Raw genomic sequence first — 24,536 nt, 5'->3', positions numbered from 1 at the left:
TATATATATATATTCTGTTTCAGTTAAAAAGGTGCAACAACAAAATATTCAGATCTTTGCAGAATTTTATACATTTCCCCAAAGTTTACCTAGAAATATTTGGTCACTTTGGGATGTCCGCTAGAATTTAAAATGCATGTTTTGCTGCACATCCGGGGGTCAGTGAGGTTTCAGTGCTAATACCAGGTTAATATTTATGAACTGAGGCTGTTTTTGTTGTTGCTAATGTTAGATAATATTAAATCTGCATTGGAATGGGTGGCAGTTAAAAATGATAATCAGCATTTAGTGGAATTGTATCCTGATCATATTGGGTAATACGGGATTTTTCTAACTTAATGCACACAATTTTGTATATATTCTACATATTGTACAGCATATCAATATTGCAAACATATTCTTATTAATATACTATATTGATTTCAGACACATCACCTACTGTAGCTCTACATTATATCTGCATCACACTTCTCAGAAATGGATCAGTCTCAGAAATGCAAATAAAAGATGTTTTTGGGGCATTTTACTTTTTCAGGCGAGACTCCTCACATGCAGTGTTGCAACGTGTCGTTTTCTGCATCGTTACCTCCTGGCTGATTTGGAGCTTTGTTTTGCAGCCCATGCATGCGAGGGTCTCCAGCACTCGGTGAAAGAGCCAGCCTGTGTCCACAGTGCATACCTGTGCTCGCTGACATGTACTAACTCACTCTTCCTGCAGGCCATGGCAGAGGAACGCACTGCAATCATAACAATCAGAAGATGATTGTGGCCAAGAGAGAGGAAAGGGAGGGAGAGAGAGTATATTTAAAAAAAAAAAGGATGAGAAAAGTAAAATAAAGAGACAGAGGGAGGAGATAATGCAGGAAAGGGTAAAGAAAGGGTAAGGAGGATAAAATAAAAGTCAGGAGTTGCTCAAGGCCACAGCACTGGTTTAATTTGTGAGGGGAGAAGGGAGAGGAAGAGAGAAATCATCAACGAACGCTTGTCTGTTTCTGACTCCTAATAAATCACTGCCTCTTTATCTGTATGCAGGTCTCTGCTGTTTGGAGAAAAGAAAGTGGAGAAGGTAGATAGGAAGGCGTGATAACATTGAGTTCATTCCTAAAGCACAGTGAGAACAGTATCTCTCAGCTAATACATTAGCATTTCAGAAACACACGCTGAGAAGGCATATGCATTCATCAAACTACATTTATTTTGGTCTAAAAGATCTTAAATGCAAAACAACTCACACAGAAAATATGTCCTATATTGAGGTACTATTTAACTGCTGTTTACAGTATCCTACAGCAGCAGCTCTGCAGAGCGTTCAAGTACAAAAGACGGACATGCTCAGCATCCAAGGACAGTAAACACGTACAGTATATGTGTGTGTGCATTGCATACTTTGCAGACAAAGGTGCAGATGTTTGCAGATGTTCTTCATCACAGTGAAGACAACAGATAATCAATGTAATAAGAAAAGCTCACAATCAAAGCCTTTTATAAAATTAACATTGAAAAAAAAGGTGCACTTAACCTGACCTTAAGTCAGAAGTCATCATTAAGAAAACAACCACAATGTAAACTCAAAGGGGCACTCCTCTGATTTTACACATAAAGATCGGTTTACTCATGTTGGGGAGGAATACACAGACTTTGTCAAGTCTAAGAAAATGATGTCATCGAGGTTACCTCGGCTTGGAAGTGGAGTTTGAAAGACGTAGGTATTTACCAGGCAGGGAGTCTAATCAAGTTACAAAATATTTGTTTCAATAATATCCTTAATTTTCCTCAACATAGAGTGTCCTGGACAATGTAAGGATACTGTAGGTTTATGGCCATTTGTTTGACACATTTCAACTTGGTGGATGGCTCCAAATATAGGCCATAATTGCCAAATTTAGCAAAAAGTGACCCAGAGTTATCTGTCAAAGAATTTTAGGTCAGTGATTGGATGTTTCTTACTGAAATGCACCTTGGGAGTTAACTTAACTTTACTTATGTTTTTATGTACACAGGAAGTATTTCTGACTAAAATATCCTGATATTTTCTAGCATGATTACTTATGTTTTGTATTATTGATTCAATTTGGAGACAATGAACCAGACATTTCGCAACTCTACAACAGACGTTTTATTATAGGAAATGTAAGAGCCAGCGTTTTTTAAGTTTGATTCGTACCAGGACTTAGTCAGGATATTTGGGCCTTTGCTGCATTGTCCTCCAACTTTAAGGAAGTGCAATACAATCACAGGAGTACCCCTTCTGTTAAGAGTAACTTAACAGCAGGCTGAACAAGATTCATTTTAGGTGGGATTAGGTTACTTTTTAATGTCATTAAAAACATATACATTAATGCAACACTATTAAGTCTTGGGTCCACACTTTCTACTAAACGTCAGGTTGGGTCTGACGCACACTGCTGCAGGTGTCATGTCTGTGTAAAATTCCAAATACACTGAACAGAATCTGAAAACAGATAGAATGAACAATTCATGCTGCAACTGTAGTTAGCCACTAGAAACACAACAAATTGCAATACTGGCATGGATGTGGCTTCATATTGTGCCTGTCATATTGTAACTTTGAGACTGTTACATTTTGGCCAAGAGGCTGTTGAGTTTTCCCCCGAAACTAGCCAAGCCCAACACATTTCACTATTAATTTATTTTATATATATATATATATATATATATATATATATATATATATATATCAAGGACAGATGCGAAGATGTCATTTGTATAGGCCTAGTATAAGGGACCATTCAACCACTGGACCACTGGAGGAAAATAGGGGAGGGTCATGTCTTTTTATTCTTTGTTGAGGGGAGGGTCATCCAAAAAATGTTAGTCCAGAGGGGGGGGATACTCAACTTTTGTAGTTATAGAAACAGCAAAATTTCAAAGTGGCTTGTTTGGTGCATATTTTTCCATGTAGCTCTCAGTCTCGACCCTCCTTCGCTACCAGATGGGTCTGACCCATGAGTTTGGCTGTGGGGCACAGGGAGCACTACCCCCCTGGTGGCTGAAACAGATAATTGCATTGTTTAAAAAATTTGTGGAATAATTACGTCTGGTATGACCAGACATTTTATAAATATCTTAGCTAAATAACACAAAACAACTAAATGGTGGTAAGTAATACATCTGATTTCATATACTGCTTTAGTAAAAAAAATATTTCCTGGCTGACGATGCGAGCAGCTGGACGTAAAAAATGGAAATGACTGTTGCTAGTCTGGACATCTTACCGTGCCAAGGTTGCAATAAAGGTTTCCTAAATGCCACATTTGATTTCAGCTTACTAATAGATTGTTGGTTTTATGTAGATTTGGACTTACGTTTAAACAGCAAAGCCTAGTGACGAGTCCATAGCAACCAGTTTGTGTGTTGAATGTTACCCAGAGTGCTTTTCTGAATGGTCTCAATGTTTTATTGTTTTTTTTCATGTGAATACTAGTTTACTAGAGGAGTAACTTAGTATTTGAAGTAATACAGTAATGCAGGAAGTGTGCATTTAGTTTCCATGCTTATTGTTTTTCCACAACAATGTTAGTGAGTAAATCTACTGAAATGGAACAGAGGAGTGTGATGTCTCAGATGAGAATGCAGAGGTTAAACCACATATGTCATTGCTGTAAAAAACAATGTTAATTTATATATCTTTGCCAAGTGCAAACTAGTGCAGAAGGTATTGATAAATTGTTGGGTGAGGGTCATACCATTTTTTCAAATTGTTTTGGAGGGTCATAGAAAAATTATTACTGGCGAGGGGAGGGTCATGTCTATTTTGACTAAAGGTCCCAAAACTCCTCTGGTGGCCCCTGAAATTAATATCGAACAGTCCCTAACTATAAGTTTTAGGCTTTCAGTGCATCAGCCTAAAAATGTTCATGTACTGTGTTCTCCATATCAAAAGGTACCTGAACTAAGTTTTGGGTAAGTTTAGCCTCCATTACACACCTGCTTATCATAATATCTGTGCAGCAGTATGCAAATTAGTAAAATGAAAACAAAATACCAGTGCAGAAACATTATTCCATTTAGGGAAAGAGTTCACTCATGTTATCCCAGATGTGAAGGAGTGTCTTTGAACTGTATCCCCTCAAACCAATTTTCCGCACTGGAGTCCTAGCTCATGTTTCCAAAGGACGCGTTGCTTGCTTCAGGGGAGACAACGCAGTTGGATTTGGACATGGAAGGAATTGGGAAGGAGCAGAGAGACAGAAAAGAGAATTAGTACTGTCAGACTGACTACTGTAAGAGGTATGGAGAGGAGAAAAAAAGCAGCCAACATGTTGCAACTAATTAACTAACTGAATTACAGCTGGCTGCTACGATCTTATATTAAGTGACACTGGCAGTACAACATATTTCAAACACTGGCAGTAAAACATATTATTTCAATTACTATGAGTTTTAAAACCTTAATCCATACATATGCGTTCTTTCCGAGAATGAAATCGATGTCAATCTCATGTTTATGTGTTAAATATGGAGCTAGAGGCTGGACGTAGTTAGCCTAGCATAGCGTAAAACCGCTAGCCTGTCCAAAGTTCAAAAATACACGCAGCACGTAAAGCGTACTATTTCACATATTATTTCATTTAAGTGTATAAACCCTGAGATAAAGTTATGTGTTTATAACTCTTCCCTGATGAACAGCCGGGCACAGTGACTGTGTGCAGCCTCCCAAAGTCTTGTCGTGGTTTGGTAACATTGTACCTTTACAGAGGCTAAAACCATGACTTGCTGTTTTAACTCCATAGCTAACGCACACATATGAGATAATTTACACTGACAAGGCTGTAGTATTAGTTAAAGCAACACTATGTAACGTTTAGCCCTACAGGTTGTCTCATTGGAACTACAACTCACGCTACCCGACGCAAGTTGTAGTTCCAATGAGACAACCTGTAGGGGGACCGTCCCCCTACAGGTTGTCTCATTAGTAGCTAAAAGTTACATAGTGTTGCTTTAATTACTGGAAGGTTTTGTGCCTGCTTGAAGTTTATGTCGAGCATTAAGGCTGGGTGCTAATTCAATATTTTACATGTTTATTGACTGACTGGTATCATATCATGATGACAAGATAATTCTGCCTCATTGTTTTACAAAATGATGCTGTCAAAATGAATGATTTCCAAGCTAAATTGATTTGGAGAGTCGATGAAATATGGTGGAACACAAGTAATTGCACTGAACATAAATTTTATATTAATTTTATGTATTACATTTATTTTTGCAATATCTTAAAAAATCCTCATACAGATATTGTAAATATATACAATATTAATATTGATTTCAACAGTATCACGCTCATCACGGGGATCAGAAGCGTTTCCAAATTTCTCTGGTTTAGGGGCTCTGAAACGCCAGAGCAGTCTGAATGCGAGGTGTAAACGTAGCAAAAGATATTTGTTTTTAAACCAAAAGGTAGCAATGTAAATGCAGCCTAACACAATACTCTGTAACTATAATTCCAAGCAAGGATCCTGTTTACAACTGGGGCCCTATCTTTTTCACTTATGTACTTATTTATCACATATAACAGTTGATAATATAGAGAAATGATAACTGTGCTGTAGTACAGTATGTATTTCAGGTTTAATGCCATTGAATGTTTTATAAACTTGAGTCCATTTTAAGTAGATCAATTTTGCTAAGGTTACTGAAATAATAAAATCCTTTTTGAGAAAGCCATTTACTTACGTGTTATGTAGTACTCACCTGGCCTGATCCAGCAACATGACTACATGAGACACATGACACATGACAACAGCATGGGTCAGAGCACAGGGACACACACACACACAGATGAGGATGGGACTGTATTCGCTATGGACAAAATGTGAATGTACAGGCTGTGATCCTCAGGTGGAGAATATGAACACAGGGTGTATTTGAACTGTTCCTTGATTAATGCTTGCTTGAAATGTTTTTTTTTTTTCATTTTATTTCTGTCACACTTTTAGGTTAATGATCGATTACAGCAGCGTTTATAGAGGAAATTATAATATTAACTAGTCCAACAGCCCACACGGTCTTTGGATGTAAAGACATTCATCTGACACTGACATATTTGGCTCACGTCCCACACAGATTACCTTTAATTATTATGTTGCGTGCTGTGTTGTAGCCCGTTTATAATAGCCAATCCAGCCGCAGGTATTTTGCAAATGCTCTGTGGAGGTGTGTGCAGGGATGGGTGAGCTTTTAAAAGCCTTGCAACTATGGAATTTATTTATGAGAGTCAACAGTGACTGGTTCACTACTGTATGTAACCTGTAACCTCCACTGGTGCTGTTTCATTGATCACCTGTGTGGAACCAAATGGGACAACAATATACTGCAGAACATCAAACATTAACAATATAATTGTGATATTTAGGTCAGATACCTGTATTATCGACAATAACAAGGATATTGTTTCTGGTAAGAAACAGCGCAAACAAAAACCTTGTCATCTTTGTTGTATTTGAATAGCAGCAGATATTTGAGAGGCAGGTATCTGAAATCCCCAAAAAAATCAGTGCAACTAGATAAAAACAGGGCCAAATGAGACGATACGTTTTAGTGTGATTTGGGTGAATTGACCCTTTGAATGATCTGGACATTATAAAAGTTAGAGGATAACTTAATCAGATAAGTAATACTTATCAAATACAACCTAATGCTTCCATGACATTAGAGGACCCATGATATAGAACCCTAAGAGTCTAGACTTGCTCACGCCTAAACATTTACTTACAGAGCTAGAGTGTCAGGTTTTATGAATGAGTTTGTGTTGCACTGCATCGTGTGTGTGTGTGTCCCCTATGTTCTACTGACCTGGGCTGGAGGTGTCTGGAGTGCCAGGGGCGGGCCCTCGGCCTCGACTCACCAACAGAGCCTCTTGGTTTTCAGCAAGAGCCTGCTTGGCCAGGTAGTGCTCCCTCTTGATCTTCAGCTCCAGGGATTCTGGGACATCCGGCACGATCCAGTCAATGGCTCGCAGCACGAAGAACACCACATGCTGCAGGAGGGAAGACGAGCAAACAACGAGACAGTTCAGCTCCTCATTAGACTGAAATAAACTGCCTGTCACAAAATTTGAAGTTTGAACTCTGAGTACACAACTAGTTAGAAATCACATGTAAAGATGTGGAAAGCAACATTTTGTGTTGAAATCAGTATTTCGACAAAATATTCTTCACTTAGACCACTTAGTGAATTCCCTCTGGAGCTTTCAGCCACTTCTCGCCTCTATTAGCGAATAAACTTAACTCAGGTAAATTATATCTACAACTGAGCGAACTCCATCCACTGATGAAGACCACCAGATGTGTCTGATCAACAACAATCAATGTTACACTACAATCCTCTCCTCCGCCCTTATAAGATGTCCCATCCCTCTTCCTCCCCTGAGAGATTTTATTCATTTCAAACTTTCCCTATCTGGAATACACCTCCAAAATTTCCAATATTCTTTACAAATTCCATGACAGCTAAAAACCCTGCTCTGTCCTCTAACTGTGACTCTCCTGATTACTCTTTTTTCTTTTCCCAGGACTTTAATCTGACACATTTGTTCAGTGATCACAACAGAATTGCACAGTAATAAGGTTAGGTTATTTTTCTTACTGTCAACGAATCCCATTAAAAGACCATAAACAACAATGAACTGATCCAAATAACAAGTGGTGTCTGTGTTGCCAAAGACTCATATATATATATATATATATATATATATATATATATATAATTCTTCATTCCATAGCCCTCCATTGTTGTCCAAAACTACTACAAAGGTATGAGCAGCACATAACGAGCCACACTGTTGCACTGGGTGATATGTTTCCTCATTACTTTGAGCACTGCCACTTTAGTTAATTATAAACCAATCCCACAAACGCTGTCATGTTGCCATTAACACTCCCTAGTGTACCAAATGTGTAATAATCTGTGGCTGACTTCTAAATGAAGGAAGACAGGGCCAAAATGGATGCAACTGAATAAATAAAAACTTTGAAAGAGGGAGGGGGCCTAAGATAGATGCTGAAAAAAGTAATGTAATGTTGGAAAAGAAGGCGAAGACAGAAAAAGTGAGGAAGTATCAAAGAAAGGAGACATGGTAAAATGACATCAGCTACAAAATAACATACTGATACTGATATTGGTAAGCATTACATAAGATGGAAACACTAAAACATGCACTGAGAAAGGGCTAAATTGCCAGTAGTTCAAGTATGCACCTGGGAACAGAGGCACAACTGGGGAATCAAAATGTGGGCATTAAAATCATTGAAACAGGCAGAACTAAACAAACGAGCAAATAGAGAGCTGCCTTCATACCTCGAAAGCAATGATAAAACCAAGTCTGACGGCAAGAAGCTCCCAGTAGAACAGTGAGTAGTTTCCATCGTTGTCTCTGTACGCTTTATATCTAAAATAAATAAAACACAGAGTTACTGCAGAATATGCTGTGTGATGGTGTGAATGCAGCAGCTGCACATGACAACAAACTGAACAATGTCTTAAACATCAGTTATACTGCCCTCTGTTGGTCAAGTTTCTGAACTGAAATCATCATGATTGAAACCAAAACTTTGACATTTTTTAAACTTGTTTTTGAAACTTGCTTTTGTTTTGAAACAAGGATTTAGCAAAAATGACATGAAACAAATTTATATATGAGAGGCAAAATATGGAATTTCCAACCAAAGAGTGTTTCCCCCACTTTAAAGGGGTGACAGAATGATAATATAGGGTATTTCACACTGTTCCTCATGGTCTCCGAATAGGGTATGTAACATTGGTTGGGCTGAAAATAGCCCGGGTGTTGTTTTATGGGCCCTAATGCAACGCTGTGAAAAAGCCCTATATAAAACAAGAGGTTTTCTGCCTTATATGGTATGCTCATGAATATTTAGATGAGCTGTGCACTGATTGGTTGGTTGAAGCACACACACACACACACACACACACACACACACACACAGCCCCTCCCCTCCATGCCGCACGGTGCACACCACGTCACACACACTGCACAGAAATTTTATACATTGTTTGTCTGCTATTTCATTACTAAATTCACTTCTGAGACTTTTTAATGCAAGAAATCAACTAAGTAGAGCTCAAATATGGGTCGTTTTACGAAAAATGATGGCTAATTGCAAATTAGGTCCAACTGTGTCGGACTTCAGAAGCTTCACAGTCTGACGTGACAGCGCAAAGTCACCGTTTCTGGGTTACTGGACTACCAAATGCTGCTGCCCTGACGGAGCTCCACGGCCGGCAGCCCGTGGCGCTCCATACCCAGCGCAAAGTCACCGTTTCTTGGTTAACTAGACTACCAACTAGCGCTGCCCTGACGGAGCTCCAGCCAGCTCACAGCAGGGTCTGTGAAGGTGGACAGTTCGACCGGCAAGGCCGCAACCCCGGCAGGCACTGGCCGGCTGTCACGTCCGTCTGTGGAGCTTCTAATTTGCAATTAGCCATAATTTTTCAACTATGAGCTGTGTTGAGATTCGCCCGTTTTCCGCTGCAGTTTCAAATTGTGAGATTTGCATAGGAAACAGGTGTCAATGGGACTTCGAGGTTCTATGTATGCCTATTTTACCCAACGAACTGTCGTAATTCAACTATGACAAGGTAAATGCGGTTTTGCATTCTATCACCCCTTTAAGATTGCATGCATTTAGACAATCAGCATATAGTGTACCTGCACATGGGGTACTCAGTGTAGTTAAGTGGAGCGTAAGCCAAGGTGAAGTTGACGTATCCTTTGAGATCATAATCAAACTTGTACTGGTAGAGCAGTCGAGGTAGAAAATCTGATGTGAAGGCTATTAGGAAAGCCTGCAGATGGCAAAAACAAAAAACAAAAAAAATAATGTTGTAGAAAAGAGATTAGCATCCAGTCTGGTGCGGATATCATATTAAATGGACTCACATTGGCGATGACGGACAGGTGTGACAGGGCTTCCAGTATGTTGAACCAGACTCCGATGTTCTGGGCACGCTCTGCTACGGGCCGGCGGTACTCGCACGCAAACTTATGGGCGTCCAGACGGATTTCCACCCAGTTGTTGAGGAGGGCGAAGAGCGGAGCGAGGGGGAACGCTGCCACAAAGATGGTGATGAACCCAAACTGAAGCACTGGAGAACAAAGCATATATAAACATAGCAGACACTTTCTTACAGGATTGATGTTCATCATACTGTGTATAATATTGTTATAGACATTTGAATGGCAGTGACATCATGTATACTTAAGATACAGTAGCGAATACTTGCCCATCTCCAGGTACTCTTCGAACAGGCCTTCACACTCCACCAGCTGGTAGTCTTCTTCCCAGCGCTGAGGCTCATGGGATGCCTTATCACCCAGCACCTTGGCCAAAGTTCTCTTCTGGCGCCAAGCCTTCACTTTACTGTCAGTGCAGAGAGACATACTGTAGCTTATATATATGAAATAAACATGACAATAACATTAATACAGAACTTTTTTTATTCAACACTGGGAGGTCATGCTCATCTAAAAAAACATCTGATTCTATTTTAATACTGCCTTTCACTTTTGTTCACATAGTTTTCATTATTTCTTGTCTCTTCTGTAAACATTTACACCCTGAATACAAGCTATAATTCATATCTATTATATGGATAACTGTTAGCTTAATTTTGGTGTTGGGCAGGTTTCACTCAAATATGAGCAAAGTACGAAGAAAGTATGTCTGGAACAGGTGTGATGATGCAAAGAGGTAATTCAAGATGTGATCTCACTTTCATTTGTTTTTGAAGATTCACCATCTGTAGTCATCACTAATTTCTCTGTTTGTTTTCGGCCATAGTAAGTGTTTACTCGCAAAGCTAGCAGCGATGGGAAAAAAAACCCCGATTCACACTCAAGTGAGCTGAAGAGCCAGTCCGTTGCATTAGCTCCACCTACCCTCTCTGGTGGACCAATCACTGCTGGGTGATTTTTTCCCTAGGATGTTGGTACAGACACCCAGCCATAGCCATAGGCTCAATCACCATTGTGTTAAGGAACAGCATCTTTCATTTTTCTCTAAATTTTTGATTATAGAAGCCCTCTGAAACCTGATTCTGCCCTGTTTTCTGATCTGCCCCACACACACACACACACACACACACACACACACACACACACACACACACACACACACACACACACACACACACACACACACACACACACACACACACACACACACACACACACACACACACACACACACACACACACACACACAGTGATGCAAATACACATACATGCAAGTATGCACTTTTGCATGTTAGTCTTTGTGCTTGTTGTGAGTGCACACATTCATATAACACAGTTCATGATCACGCACAATGCATATGCTTTTGTTGACTCCCACCAAGGAGCAAGTGCCAGTGCTGCAGCGGTACAGCAATGAGCTTTTACTGTGCCAAACAAACTGATGCAACATCTAAAAAAAACATCATGAAGGTAAAAAAAATAAAAAGTAACTATGGATTTTATGCAGACTTTTATCACATGCCCGTATTATGCTAATTCTAATGTATTCAGTTCTATTAAATTCTATGTCTCAGAAAATCCAGACTGGTATATCAGTTTATTGGACAGGAAACATACGGGATAATGAACTCCTGAATGTTGTTGATGAGTTGCTTTCCCACCATGATGATGAAGAGTTGCTCAGCCAGTTCAATAAGGCAACCCCCGGGACCACACTGCAATAGAGTGTGAAGACACACAGAAACAGAGATAGGACACAATGGAGGATCAAATTTCTTACATGCTTAGATAAAAATACAACAGCAGGGATCTGGAATACTTCCTCATTTTGACATATTGGTAAAGTATAGACTCACATCTTCATTTCTCATCCCAAACAAGGTCCCATAGTTTGTGGGGTAACCCACAAACCTACACACACAGAGAAGTAAGTTTAAAAGGGTAAATTAAGACAGTGTAAATCTTATTTGGTACAGAATGTTCAACATTTCTCAATCATTTCTGGGTCTGCTGAAACTGACTCGTGTCTCACCTTCCTTTAAAAAAAGCCACATAGAAGGGGGATGAGTAGAAGTTGACAAACTGGAAGATGAACACCTTGAAGATGAAAGCGTTGTCATACTGGGTTTGTGTTCTATGCATCTCTGCCAAAGAGAAAACATGGACACTCAGTGTTTAGACATTGAAGTCAAATTAGAGTAATAATTTCACTGTTTGCCTTTGTTCTCTCCTTCAGATAAGTTTATCTTACAAGAGGGGAGGCCTGTAACAATGATTAAATAATTGTCTAATCGCATTTTTTTTTTTTTTTAACATAATCGCCATTTCCTTGTTAAACCGCAATTAATTGCTAACATCAGCTAAGGTCCTAAGGGGTATGACTGTTGATGGTAATTGTCAATTTTATGTTCATTTAAGAAAATAAATACAATATTTTTGATTATAAAAGGGCGTGCTTTACTTCATAGGCAGTATCTGGGTCACATGACAGTGATATAACCAAAATATGTATCATGGGATTCATTCAAAACTTTAACTTGTTAGTAAAAAAAAATACATAAATACATATTTTTAAATTTGACAGAAAGAGACAAATATTTTGTTAATTGCAATTGTTTCTGAGACAATTAATTGTACAGTGAAATTTGAAATTGTTACAGCTCTACAAGGGGGTTGCTCAAAACCTGTGTGAACAAATGACTGCGCGTGTTGCCATGTTCAGAGATCTCAGCAATAATTTGTATATATATATATATATATATATATATATATATATATATACAGTAATATATATTGTATACTATATATTGTTATCTTATAAAAACAATGGCCAAAACTACTTGAAAAGGATCCAGGAAATGAGCTGGAATAATCCTCTAAAGCAGCAAATGAAGTGAAATGAACACAACAACTCTGAGTAGTCTAAACTGTATCAGATAGCCATTACTAAGAAAGAGAGACATGTGCTCAGTGCTGTGTGTTGCACTCAGCAATGTATTTTTGTTGCCCTCACTGAAGGCCTATTTTTACTCCAGATGCTGGGATAAAATTCAAGACATCATCTGCTTTTTAGAGGACTCTCATCTTTTAGTTAGTGGAGATCCAGTGAGAGGCTGACATCAATATACACCATTGAGGTTTGAGGTGTTAAAGAGCAGTATTGATTCTTACCCCATTTAGTGAGCTGCTCAGCTAATGCAGTGTAGACCTGCCCCATCAACAAGATAAGGCCCAGACTCACAATACTGCTGGAGATGTTGGCTATGGTCCCAGCCTGAGGAGAAGATGACACACATGTATGAATATAAAGTATGCGCGCGCACACACACACACACACACACACACACACACACACACACACACACACACACACACACACACACACACACACACACACACACACACACACACACACACACACACACACACACACACACACACACACACACACACACACACTTAGAGGGTACAGAGATGTTGAAGGAGCTGATGTACACCTGTAGCATATGCATGTAGTGGCCATTACACTGCTTCTAAATAAAATGTAAAATATTAAAAATAGCTCTGATATACCTCTGTACGCAGGATGGGGCTCCCAGTACGAAACATCATCAAGCTGATGATACCACGGCACATGACCACCGTCACCAGGAAGATCATTACCACACACAGCTGAGAGGGACGACACAGACAGATAACGGGGTCAAAAACATTACAGTTGGTGGATTTTTTTTGAAGAAAAATAGCAGAGAAATATTCTGAACTTTTGAACATCTCTGTGAAGTTGTTCTCTGTGAGGTTTAGGAGGCGCACTCCATTTATGCAGGTTTCCCCGCCCTCGCTGCTACATATTAGGTGGCACATCATCACAGCCAAATGGTGCAAAAGTGCAGTAATGATCATCTACACCACTTCCCATAGTTTTTTACCAACCATTTCTGGCATCAGGCACAATGGATGACTTAACTCTTAGTCACTCTTCTTGTTTTGCTTTCAGATAACAGAAATTTGTCATATTTTATGATGCTGCCTTTACAGACCTGGTGCCATGGTAGCATTTTAAACCTCCATCATCATTGTCAGGGGAAGGGTAAACTGATCCTCAAATCCTGTCCAAGAACAAGTTAGTCCTGAGACTGAGCATATGGTGTACAGTTGAGATTATCAGATCATATCCAGCCCTGTGGGCAAATGACCTGGATTTATTATTAGAGAAAGCTTCAGTTACCACTGCAGGATTCAGTGGAATAGCACACAGGTGTGAACCCCACCTCTCTTTCTCTTAATCTCTTTCTCATGATCACAAAAGTCAAAGATGAAAAGTGACTGAGACTCTTCACTGAAACTAAGTATAATGACAATGACTGGAAGTATAAGAAAATCAGGATACGTTTGTACATACAGTAGATAATATGTAATTATTTTCATAGAAAACAAATAAAGTAATTAATTACAATAATCAAACAAACTGCACTGTATTCATCAGATAAGAAGTCTGTGATATTGATTGGCCAATCTGAGACTCGTACATAAAAACTGATACCTGCAATCTGAGATATTACACAAGAAGGAATGTTTTTAGCCTGGTGGGAATTTATTTTGACGTGGGGCCGGCTGGGGCTACAGACTGATGCCAGAATTAATGTAGAGCCCAATAGTTTCTGTGATAACAGAATCATGGACGGAATCGCAAAATTGAGAATTTTAAAAAGCTATAAGACACATTTCATATGGGCCTACATTAAGTCAGTGCTAAAAGCTAACTAGACATTTGAAAATATGACTACGTCTAAGTTTCCAACCGAGCTGTAAAAAATAACTGTAGTTTTAAAAAAACATCTTAAAATACATCAAAAAATAATTCCCAGTGGCTTAGGCCTGGTGGGGGGGCAACTCAGGCCCGGTGGGCCACCAGGCTTGCAATACACTGGGGGAAACACTTAAATTAAAAGACAGCACATCGGCCTTTAAAACACTTGTAAACAGGGTCTCACCATCATAATGATGACCATGGAGCCAGTGAACATGCGGGCAAACCTGGTCTTCTCTGGAAAGTAGGGCTCTTTCACCCCAGTCACTGGATTTGGCTCCATAGTCGGGGCCATGGCCGCAAACTCTGGACGAGGACGCTCCTGAGGGAACACACTGATGACATCAGTATCAATGGACACACTTTTTGCTGGTTTGCTAAGAACGGTCCAGCTGCAGACCTCAGATCTAGGGAGCCAATGAGTAGAGAGTAGGTTCTCCAGAGGTGAACTTCCTTAAGATGACAGATGTTTTTTGTTTTTTTTTTACATGTTTTGCTGTGTTGTATGCTCAGGATAACAGTATTTTTTCTTTATTTACACATAAAAAAATAAAAGCACATAATAAAATAAGTTCCAAGGTAAATGTGAAGGAGAATTGCCTAAAACCCTCCAGCGGCTTGAAAAGTGACCTTCTCCAGGCAGCATATTATAGGAAATAATCACGTCAGTGTAATCTATACACAATTTTTATATCTCTATCAATTATTTTACACACACACATCAAGAACACTGATTCATAATACCTGCAAGTATACACAAGCACTAAGGGCATACATTCAGTGTGACATGGACTCTTCCCCAGACAAGCAAGACAAAGGAGAACATAAATTCACATTGAAAAAGACAAAAACAAATAATAATTATAATAGGCCTTTATTATTAGTTATTCTAACTTCTGCGTAAAAAATGGTAAAAGGGAAATAAAAACCTAATTAGACTTAAAGGGGACAATTCAGCAATTTTCAACCTTACCGCTGTCTATCTGGGTTAAAGATATGTTGTGATATGTATATTTTTTCCTTGTGTTTATTTAGCTAAGTTAGTCTATCTTTGATACAACACACTGCAAGGAATAATATTAAGCTAGCTGTTAAGATTGGCCCTTACCCACATTGTGTTAAAGTTATACAAATTCCTGTGCGGAAGCACTCTGAGGATGTTGTTACATTTTGTTAAATAAAGTAAAAAGGTTGCAAAAGGAAGTGATACACCTCATGCCTGGGAGACCCCGCTCTCTTCCCATGAACTTAAGGGTGCAGTTGGACACTGTTGGGATTGCTAGCCCCTTATGCATGACCTACCTAAGAACCATTAAATGTACGAGACCAGATTGGTCAAACTCATACTGAAAGCAAGCAAAAAAGGAAGGATTGTGAGACCTCTTCTTCATGGAAGTCCATGCAGTCCCAGTGATGGGCCAGGGTGGCCATCTTGCGCTTCCAGTACTCCAGGAAGGTTACGGCCCAGAAGGACATGAACACACTGAAGAAGACTGTACCTGGGTGGTCAAATAAGTAACCCAACTGCAATGCAGAATGTAAATCAACTTTTAGTCTTTCTGCATTATGATTAAAAAAAACTGGGAAAGTGAAATGTTTTTAAAGCTCGTTACCTTGGCCATTGTGCAGATATCAGACATGTTCCAGGCCTTGCATGTATTACAGAGAGGACACATCAGATAACTAGCTCCGCTGTTACAGATGTCCTTACTGTTGACAGACACATAGACACAAATTAGTTACAACTGAGGAAACATGTTTCAAAGCTTTCAAACCAGGACTGCTTTTCCAATTTTGATGTATAAGGTGGCCCAGCAAATTTGACAGAAACTATACAAATAGTTATCCATATGAGAGCTGAGGGATTGGGTGAATTAACGGTAATGTATTTTGTATTCACACAAACTCGGTGTATATTGATTGAGTGAGAAAATAGAACAGATGGAAAGTGTTGAAATCAGTCTCTCAGCTTGCTGCCAGCGAGTAGAGCTACTGCACTTACATTTATTACAGTTGTTCAGTTGAGTTACTGAAACCATGACTACACATGCTGCACAAATAAAGCCTGGACCCACGAGAGAAATCGATCTTCCTTATTTATGTAATGGGGAGATTATTCTGCACTAATTGTCCATTATCACATAAAACGGCTGCAGTTTGTTGCTGCAGATTGCTCTCCATCCATTCTCCACTTATCAATGGCTTTAATCTATAGTGTGAACTAATGAACCTCATGAATCTGAGACATTTGGTTGTTTCCTTTCCTGAGCGATTGTTTCGTCTTCCATTCTCTCTAACCTCCCTTTTTACTTTAGAGCAGGATGAATATCCTGCCATAGAAACGGTAAACACAAGGTAATATTAGGCTACAAACACTCTAAGGTATACTACTCTGAAAGAGAAGTGATTCCACAATGCTTTGAAGGTAGAGTACAGCCCACGGTGGTGATAAATAATACATAAGATATTGGGCACAGACAATGCCCATGTGGATTGAATTATATGGGGTTTGTTTTCATGCAGAACAGACTGTGCTTTGATGCTTTGGTATATTTGTTTCTTAAACTGTGCTTGATTTACATAATTTTGGAGGAAGAGTGTAAGTAGAGTTTTAATATCTGGGGGATTCCGGGATCCCTTAAAGAATCTAATGTCTGTGCTTTTTACAGAGCTGGACTATGGCTATTGTGCCTGATGCCAGAAATGGTTGGTAAGCACAGGTTTTGGTATAGGTCTCTGTATAGGCAGGATAGTGTCAAACCTGGCAACCTCACTGTAACGACAAGACTCCAGGATGTCACTGCGCATAGTTGTTATTCACCAAGAAATAGTTCCACCATGTAAATGACTCTAAAATCACAAGTGACTAGCAACACCAAAGCACTTTTCCTCTTCGGTCCCCCTACAGGTTGGAAGCGGAATTGTCCATTATAGTTTCTTATGTTTCATTGGAACTACAGATCCACTACCCGATCTGGCAAACTTGCATAGTGCGGTTATAGCTAGAGGGCTAGAGCTAAGTGAATGCAGAAGTGGTGTTCACCCTGTTACGAGTTGATGAACCACTGAAACGATTTTGGAAACATTATTTTAAGGTACAAAAGAATCTTTGGTGTTGCTTTAAAGCAACTTGCCCAAGAGACTCTTGGGAAATGAAGGGAAATTCACTGGGCCCTTAATGTGTCATTCTTTAAAGCAACACCAAAGATTATTTTGTACCATAAAATAATGTTTATAACCTTAAACTGCTGGTCATACCAGACCAGATAAGGCTATAGCCACCAAACCCTTGACTATACTGAATTGAGCTAGGGTGTGTTATGCTGTTTAAGAAGTCAAATCTTAATTTTTAAGAGCAAGATTGAGTTATTTCTTTTTTCAAAAGTTACAGAGTCTCACTTTAATTAAGCGTCCAAATGATGCTCAGTCTTATGTCATTACTAATACAGTACTACCTATTCTCATTTGTTTTGTGTTAAGCAATTAAACATGTATTTTCTGTGTAGTGTGTGGACTCACGCTGGTGTGTTGGTACCCATGGACATGACTCCAGACACAAAGACCAGGGTTCCAACCACTGCCGCCGGCAGCAGCCAGGCTGTGTAGAAACCTGCCGAGACATAAAGCTCCATTAGGCTGAAGGTCTCGGCTGATGCAGGCAAGGGATGTGCAATCACACTGCTGTTAGATGCTGGAATGTCTTTGATTAAGAGGTCAGGTTGGCGTTGCAGAAGATGTACAGTACATCTAATGCTGAGGGTGATAGATTTATTGTCTTAAGCTTTCCCTTACATTTTCTGTTGCGATGTTGTGTATGCTAGACTCTTCTCATAGTGGATTTTATTTTACTTCTTATGCCAAATAACCACAATTAAAATCAGTCATACATCTACCTGTTATCTATCTACTCCCACTCCCCCCAAAATAATAAATAATAATAATAATACTAATTGAATCTATGGGTCTAAAAACAAATTTATATTTACCCAGCCAGGCAAAGTAGAGTGCAATCTTCTCCCCAAAGTACTCCCTGATGTGGTCCAGTGGTTGGTACTTGTACCATTTGCACCAGCGGGCCCAGTAGTGGTAAAGAATCTGCCTCTGGTTCAGTTCGTCAGGACGAATCTCATACTTTGGAAGCCGAAAAGGGCCCTGTGGAAAAAACATGTTGATTAGAGAGGGAAAACAGCACAAGCGTTACATCGGATTAAAAGGCAGATAAATAGCATCTGACCTCGTGCAGGGGGAAAGCTGCTTTGTACACCCCTTCATTAACCAGTCGGTCCACACCAACTTCAGCCCTCTTCCTTTTGCCGTACACTGTCTTGGCAAGAATCTCATACACCTGAAATAATACACAAACTCTCACTCTATAAGGGAATATTTCAACAGAGTACATGCACTGTAGTGGAATTCCTGTTACTCACAACACGGTGTCTCTGTGTATTAGTGAAGTAGGTTTCATGGTCGTCACCGCCAAGGAACCTGTAGAAGAGAGACATTCATTCAGACAAAATACACTTTTATATACTGTGAAACAATGTTAACCGATCCTATTATTTATCATCGCTAATTAGAACTCACCTGCTCATCTTTGACTTGCGAAAGGCACATGTGTAATAGTCCAGCGGCCTGTTTGGCACTGAGTCTGTCATTATGTTAGGTATGCATAGTTTTTTCAGTACCCGGGCAGATGTGTTTAAGTCCAGATTTTGCTGTGCCTGGAAGCCAAACACACATTCATTCAGCATAAAGAACATTTCATCTTCCTTCTCTTTATAAAGTTGCAATCCTTACAATTTCAGTTAATTTGGTGACACCTTTGCTGACTGGTACATTTACTGATGAAAGTCCCAGAGTTTTTGTAAGAAATGTCCGAAATCAACCAGCAGCAAACACACCTTCAGCAGCTACTCTCTCAGTAATGCAACGTCAAAGGGATCACTAAAGTCAGTTGGACACACTTTCTGAGAACCATACATTTCTCTACAAAATTCTATGCCAATTCATCTTGTACTGTAGACTGACGGTGCCATTCATAAAAATCTTAAGCATTATAACTTCATATTAAACTTACTTGATTATAAAGAACTGCACTAACCTGCAATGGAGCTCTCAGACAGAGTTCCTCAGCGTAATACACCAACACGTCCCAAGGAGCGCTAAGTTTTAGAAAATGTATTGTTTTCTTTTCATTCGCTGTTTCCTCCTAAAGAGAAGTGAGGCAACATAGAGAACTAAGTAAGTAAGATAAATAAGTCAACAAAAATAACGAGTAGATTACACAACATATAAATAAAATGAAAAATCGGATCTACCTTTTCCATGAGCAATCCAGCACTCTCCAGATTCTGAACAAACTTCTCCCTCCACAGTGCCAGCTGTGCCTTCCTTCGTTCAGACCTGCTGTTCTCCTCGGTGGGCGCTGCTTCCACCTCCCCACCTGTCACCTCGCTCTTCCCCTTCCCTCGACGTTTCCTCCGCGAGCGGATCTCCCATACGAGTACAAAGTCTAAACCCAGACCAGCCATTAAAAAGGATATGCCTAAATGAAGGACTGACTTGGTCATCCATCAGTGAGCTTGTGACAACTAATTCAATGCAAGCTGCAGATGCTACCTACCGATTTTGGTTCTTCCATCTCTGAAGTAATTCCCCAGCTGTGGAACTGGCTGGTTACTTCTTGTGTTACAGTAAGAATACATGGGATCATCACCATCCATATCTTCGTCAGCAGCTGCGGCTGAAAGCTAAAAGCATTCAAACAGTTGAGTTATTATCAAAATCTGTTGATTTAAAAACAAGTGAAAGCTGCTGGCGAAAACATTTCCTACTCACTTTCCTGCATGTTAATTCTTTGTTCTGTATATGGACAGTTAATTTGTTCTTGATGAGGTTTAACCCATAAGATCCTATGCCATTACTTAGCATCATAAAAGCCTCCACTTCCCAATAATGAGTCCAGAAAGAAAATGATTACTGAGCCTTTTACAGTATGCTTGAGAACAATCTTTCAGTGCAGTAAAGTCATGTTTCCCAGTGGTATTCAGTGCCTCATACCACATTGTACTACTGTGGATATCAGATAAGAGAAGAAAAGTCAGTGAGGTGTGAAGGGATGAACAAAGCAGCAGGGTTATGGCTGCTGCGTGAATGTGCAGTTATTTTTTAGATAACTATGTGATTTCTATATAAATAGGACAACATGCTGCAGCATTATAGGAAAAAAAAAGTAGTGCTTACATATCTAGGCGGGATGAAGCTCCCGTTTTGCAGACTCCCATAGCTGTCTGTGGTTTGTGCTTCTCCCACATTCAGATCCAGGAGGACCACTCTGTCTCCCTTCACCTGCTCTGAGCCCTTCCTCAACATGACGAGGAGGAGGATGGCAAAAGGTCCTGTGGCTGTACACATATACTGAGCATTCACATGAAATTGTACTGTGTAAGACATGTGCTTATTACTGACCTAATTCACAGATAACCAACTATGCATCCTTTAAAGAAAGACACTAAAAAGAGAAAAGAATGGTCAATACTGTACCTTGAAAATGAGGCTGCTGCTAAAGCCTGGACTCGCAGCAATCTGTGCATCCCTTGTACTCACCCTCTTCTCTATCTCTGCATCCGTCAAGCTCCTCTGTTCCACCGCTAGATAGCTGCGGAATACCGTAATGGACCTAGCATGCAGGCAGAAGCTGACACTTCACTGCATTTCAGCAGAGGGAATGTACATCATCATAGCACGCATCCCCACTTCATGAATAATGTAAAAGTCAGTCAGGGGCATAGAATTGGAGAATCAAGTCATAGCTCTCTCTAACATGCTGATTATGCAGGATGTAACATGTGTGGGGGCAATCTCCTCTTTGATGTTAATGAGTATTTTTTTTTTTTTTAAATGTTGACACAATTAACATAAATTATTAGCAGCGCTAGAAGAAAAGCTCAATAGCTTTATTTCCAAGTTTACCGGATCACAGACCAAGGCTGTGCACAACCTCAAATGCTGCTAGCCAATAGTCAAAGATCATCTAATTTGACAACCTCCACATGCATCAGCACTATTGGTGACATAATTGTTTTTCTCCAACACACCTCCTTTTCAGTGTACTGCATCGCTGCAGTCAAAACGGAGCTAGATTTAAGTAGAGTATGACGATATAAAGAGGAAGAGGAAAAGGGAGACTAGAAGGATGCATGACAGTGTAGGGGTAACAGGGAGTGAGGTATAAAAATTTCATTAGAAAGTGAAAATCTGTAGAGCAGAAAAAATAAGGGAAAGCACAGCATGGTTTAAACGCCAGTGCCATTTAATGGGTGGATACATAGTGTGCTGTCTGGTTAATTAAAATGTATTTAAAATCTACTCATACAATGTCTTAAGGAAAAAACAGTTAAAGGGGCACTCCAACTATTTTACACATGAAGCTGTCATCAGGTAGTCTGGTTATCACCAGACCAAGCTCAATCTTTTAAGATTGAACATTAGACTGGGGAGTCTGCTCAATATTTTCTACTGCACAAGAGGTGTGATCAACGGGTTTACCCATTCTAGTCATCAGGGTTATCAGGGTGGGCTTTTTTTTAAATTAGATGCCTTCGTTACTATTGGGGGTATAGAGTTTGAAAGTGTTGGCAGGGAGGGTCTAATGAAAGATGCACTGATGAGTTGAGTTATTGGAAGGGTAGGATCCAGTATTTTGGAGCTTGTCTTTCTTTCTCTCACGAGTCCCCAACCTAAATTGCTAGAGCAGTCCTTTAATATGTACTTTAGAGGTGAGCAAAATATATATTTTTTCTAATAAAGCATCAAATCCTGCACTGTCGTCTTGGATCACAGATACCTGTTTAATAAACACAATATCATTTTGCAAGGGGGCGGTGACATCACTCTATTCTATTCTACATTCTTCTCTTCCAGTCTGTAAACTGTATCTTTGACAGTCTGCCTATGCCCCCTGCTATGTTTTTGTCTTCCTAAACTTCCATTCCTGCAGTGGATCAATGTGGCTTTCCCTCACCTTCCTTTTTAAAGAGGCTCTCTGTCAACCATCAGCCATTATTGCAGCTCTCCTTGAAATAAGGAGTCAAAACACTTTCACATAATCCTTGATCCTGATTGATCTCTGTGGTGCACAGAGAAAACAATACAGACAGGGGGAAGAGGTAATAGATCGTTGAAACCATGGTAACAGCACAAGTACACCCAAGGTGACATTGTGGTGCTAAAATAATAAAAATGTTATCTGAACAAGACCAGCAGTTAACATGTTGCCCTAGCAACTACAAAAATATAATCAATAATACAGAGACTGTGAACATTACCGGTTTATGCTGTGTTGGATATGGTCTTCTTTTCACTATGGACTCATAACAGCTGTTACTGAACATATTTAGTTGTACTGGCCATAAAGGGAACTCAACTTTTTTTTTAAAGTTCTCATTAAATGTTAGAAGTGGTTTCCATTAGACAAGGCAAAGCAGCTTTATTTGTATAGCACATGTCAGCAACAGGGCAATTCAAAGTGCTTTACATAAAAACCGATGACAAAAAAAATTTAAAACAGATAAAATACGAGAATAAACGTTACAGTGCAGTATAAGAAATTAAACATTAAAGAGCAGTTAAAAACAGTTCAACACATAAAAGCAGATAAAATACGAGATTACTTTTACACTCCGGCCCACATTCATTTTTTTCCCTTTATTTCTCCTTTTCCTTTCTCTTTTTCTGTCATCACATCCACTATTGGTCCCCCTGGGACGTGTGCTTTACTCGGCTTGCCACCCATCAGTTACATTTTAACCTCTGTAGTATTAGTAGTGCTCCCAAACCCAAAACTATATGAGACCCAAAGAAGACACCTGGTGACAAATATCTGATTTAGCTTCACCACACTTAGAACAAAACAGTTACGTTTTTAAGTTACTCCTTACCTACATGATGTGTGCAGTATCATAGACCCAATGCTAGTTTAAAACAGGTTTAAAGAGGACCTCTACTGGTGACTGGTGCCTCTTTTCCACCAAATTAGCTCTGGTTCTTGGAACCTTCTAACCTTCTAATCAAGGATGTGTAATTAAAAAGAGGTCATTGCACAATGCACAACGGAAGTAAACAGTAGCAGCAAGATGGTGGATCAAATTGATTACCTGCAAGCTTGTGTTCAGTTATTACAGAAACCCTGGGACTCTATCGCTGAAAGAGCACAGCATAAAGAAATAGACAACGCTTATGTAACAATATGTCATTTTGATTTTTTTGGGGGGTTAAAAACAAGGCTTTCCAATCGTTCTATCTCAACTGTCTACCAGCAGTATTGGTTTAAAATAGTGTGTGGGTAGTTTTGAGATAATTACTGAGTCATGGACACTAATTAACAACAAAGCAACTTCCACAGACTTCAGTATTCTGTTTTTTGTTTGCAGCCTTTGTGCTATCAACCATCCTTTGACATGCTCTACACTACAGCAAGAAGGGCAGTATGCAGAGGAGACGACATATATAGTAGTTTACCTAACACACAACTGCTCTCTTATATGTTAATATTCGGCCCCTGCTCTAACATGACTGTCCTTTTGTTTTGAACACACAGCGTTTCACTGGTTTGACCTATAACAGAAATGCAGAGGTTAAAGTCAGAGCTACTGGTACATCTAGAACATGTATCACCACAGGAGCCAAGGTTTCCTTTCAGTTTATTCAGCTATACCGTCCAACCACAAAGGT

The 24,536-nt window shown here is 39.5% G+C and overlaps 1 protein-coding gene across 1 annotated transcript; it reads right to left on the bottom strand.

Moving 5' to 3' along the window:
- Positions 1 to 5,711: 5,711 nt before the first annotated feature.
- On the bottom strand, positions 5,712 to 21,176 carry ano11 (anoctamin 11). Its single transcript, XM_028582628.1, has 23 exons — positions 21,048 to 21,176; positions 20,428 to 20,554; positions 20,123 to 20,316; positions 19,906 to 20,013; positions 19,389 to 19,525; positions 19,232 to 19,289; positions 19,039 to 19,149; positions 18,791 to 18,956; positions 18,324 to 18,414; positions 16,418 to 16,514; positions 16,185 to 16,328; positions 14,989 to 15,126; positions 13,568 to 13,666; positions 13,166 to 13,268; positions 12,027 to 12,138; positions 11,851 to 11,905; positions 11,612 to 11,709; positions 10,264 to 10,400; positions 9,920 to 10,125; positions 9,689 to 9,825; positions 8,320 to 8,410; positions 6,817 to 7,000; positions 5,712 to 5,737 (listed from the first exon to the last, which is right to left on the bottom strand). Exons 1-23 carry the CDS (start codon positions 21,174 to 21,176, stop codon positions 5,712 to 5,714), a joined length of 2,748 nt encoding a protein of 915 aa, XP_028438429.1.
- Between the last annotated feature and the right edge of the window lie 3,360 nt (positions 21,177 to 24,536).

The sequence above is a fragment of the Perca flavescens genome, chromosome 7, assembly GCF_004354835.1.
Source record: "Perca flavescens isolate YP-PL-M2 chromosome 7, PFLA_1.0, whole genome shotgun sequence".
Taxonomy (NCBI): Eukaryota; Metazoa; Chordata; class Actinopteri; order Perciformes; family Percidae; genus Perca; species Perca flavescens.
Note: the sequence above shows the minus strand (reverse complement) of the source record. Positions and strands in the feature narration are given on the sequence as shown.

Excerpts from the sequence above, each read along its gene's own strand:
- ano11 (XM_028582628.1), bottom strand. The coding sequence starts at position 21,176 with ATGTTGAGGAAGGGCTCAGAGCAGGTGAAGGGAGACAGAGTGGTCCTC. Across the intron at positions 18,957-19,038 it reads CAGCTTTCCCCCTGCACGAG|GGCCCTTTTCGGCTTCCAAA; the intron begins GTCAGATGCTAT and ends TTTTTTCCACAG. Across the intron at positions 11,906-12,026 it reads GTGGCTTTTTTTAAAGGAAG|GTTTGTGGGTTACCCCACAA; the intron begins GTGAGACACGAG and ends CTGTGTGTGTAG.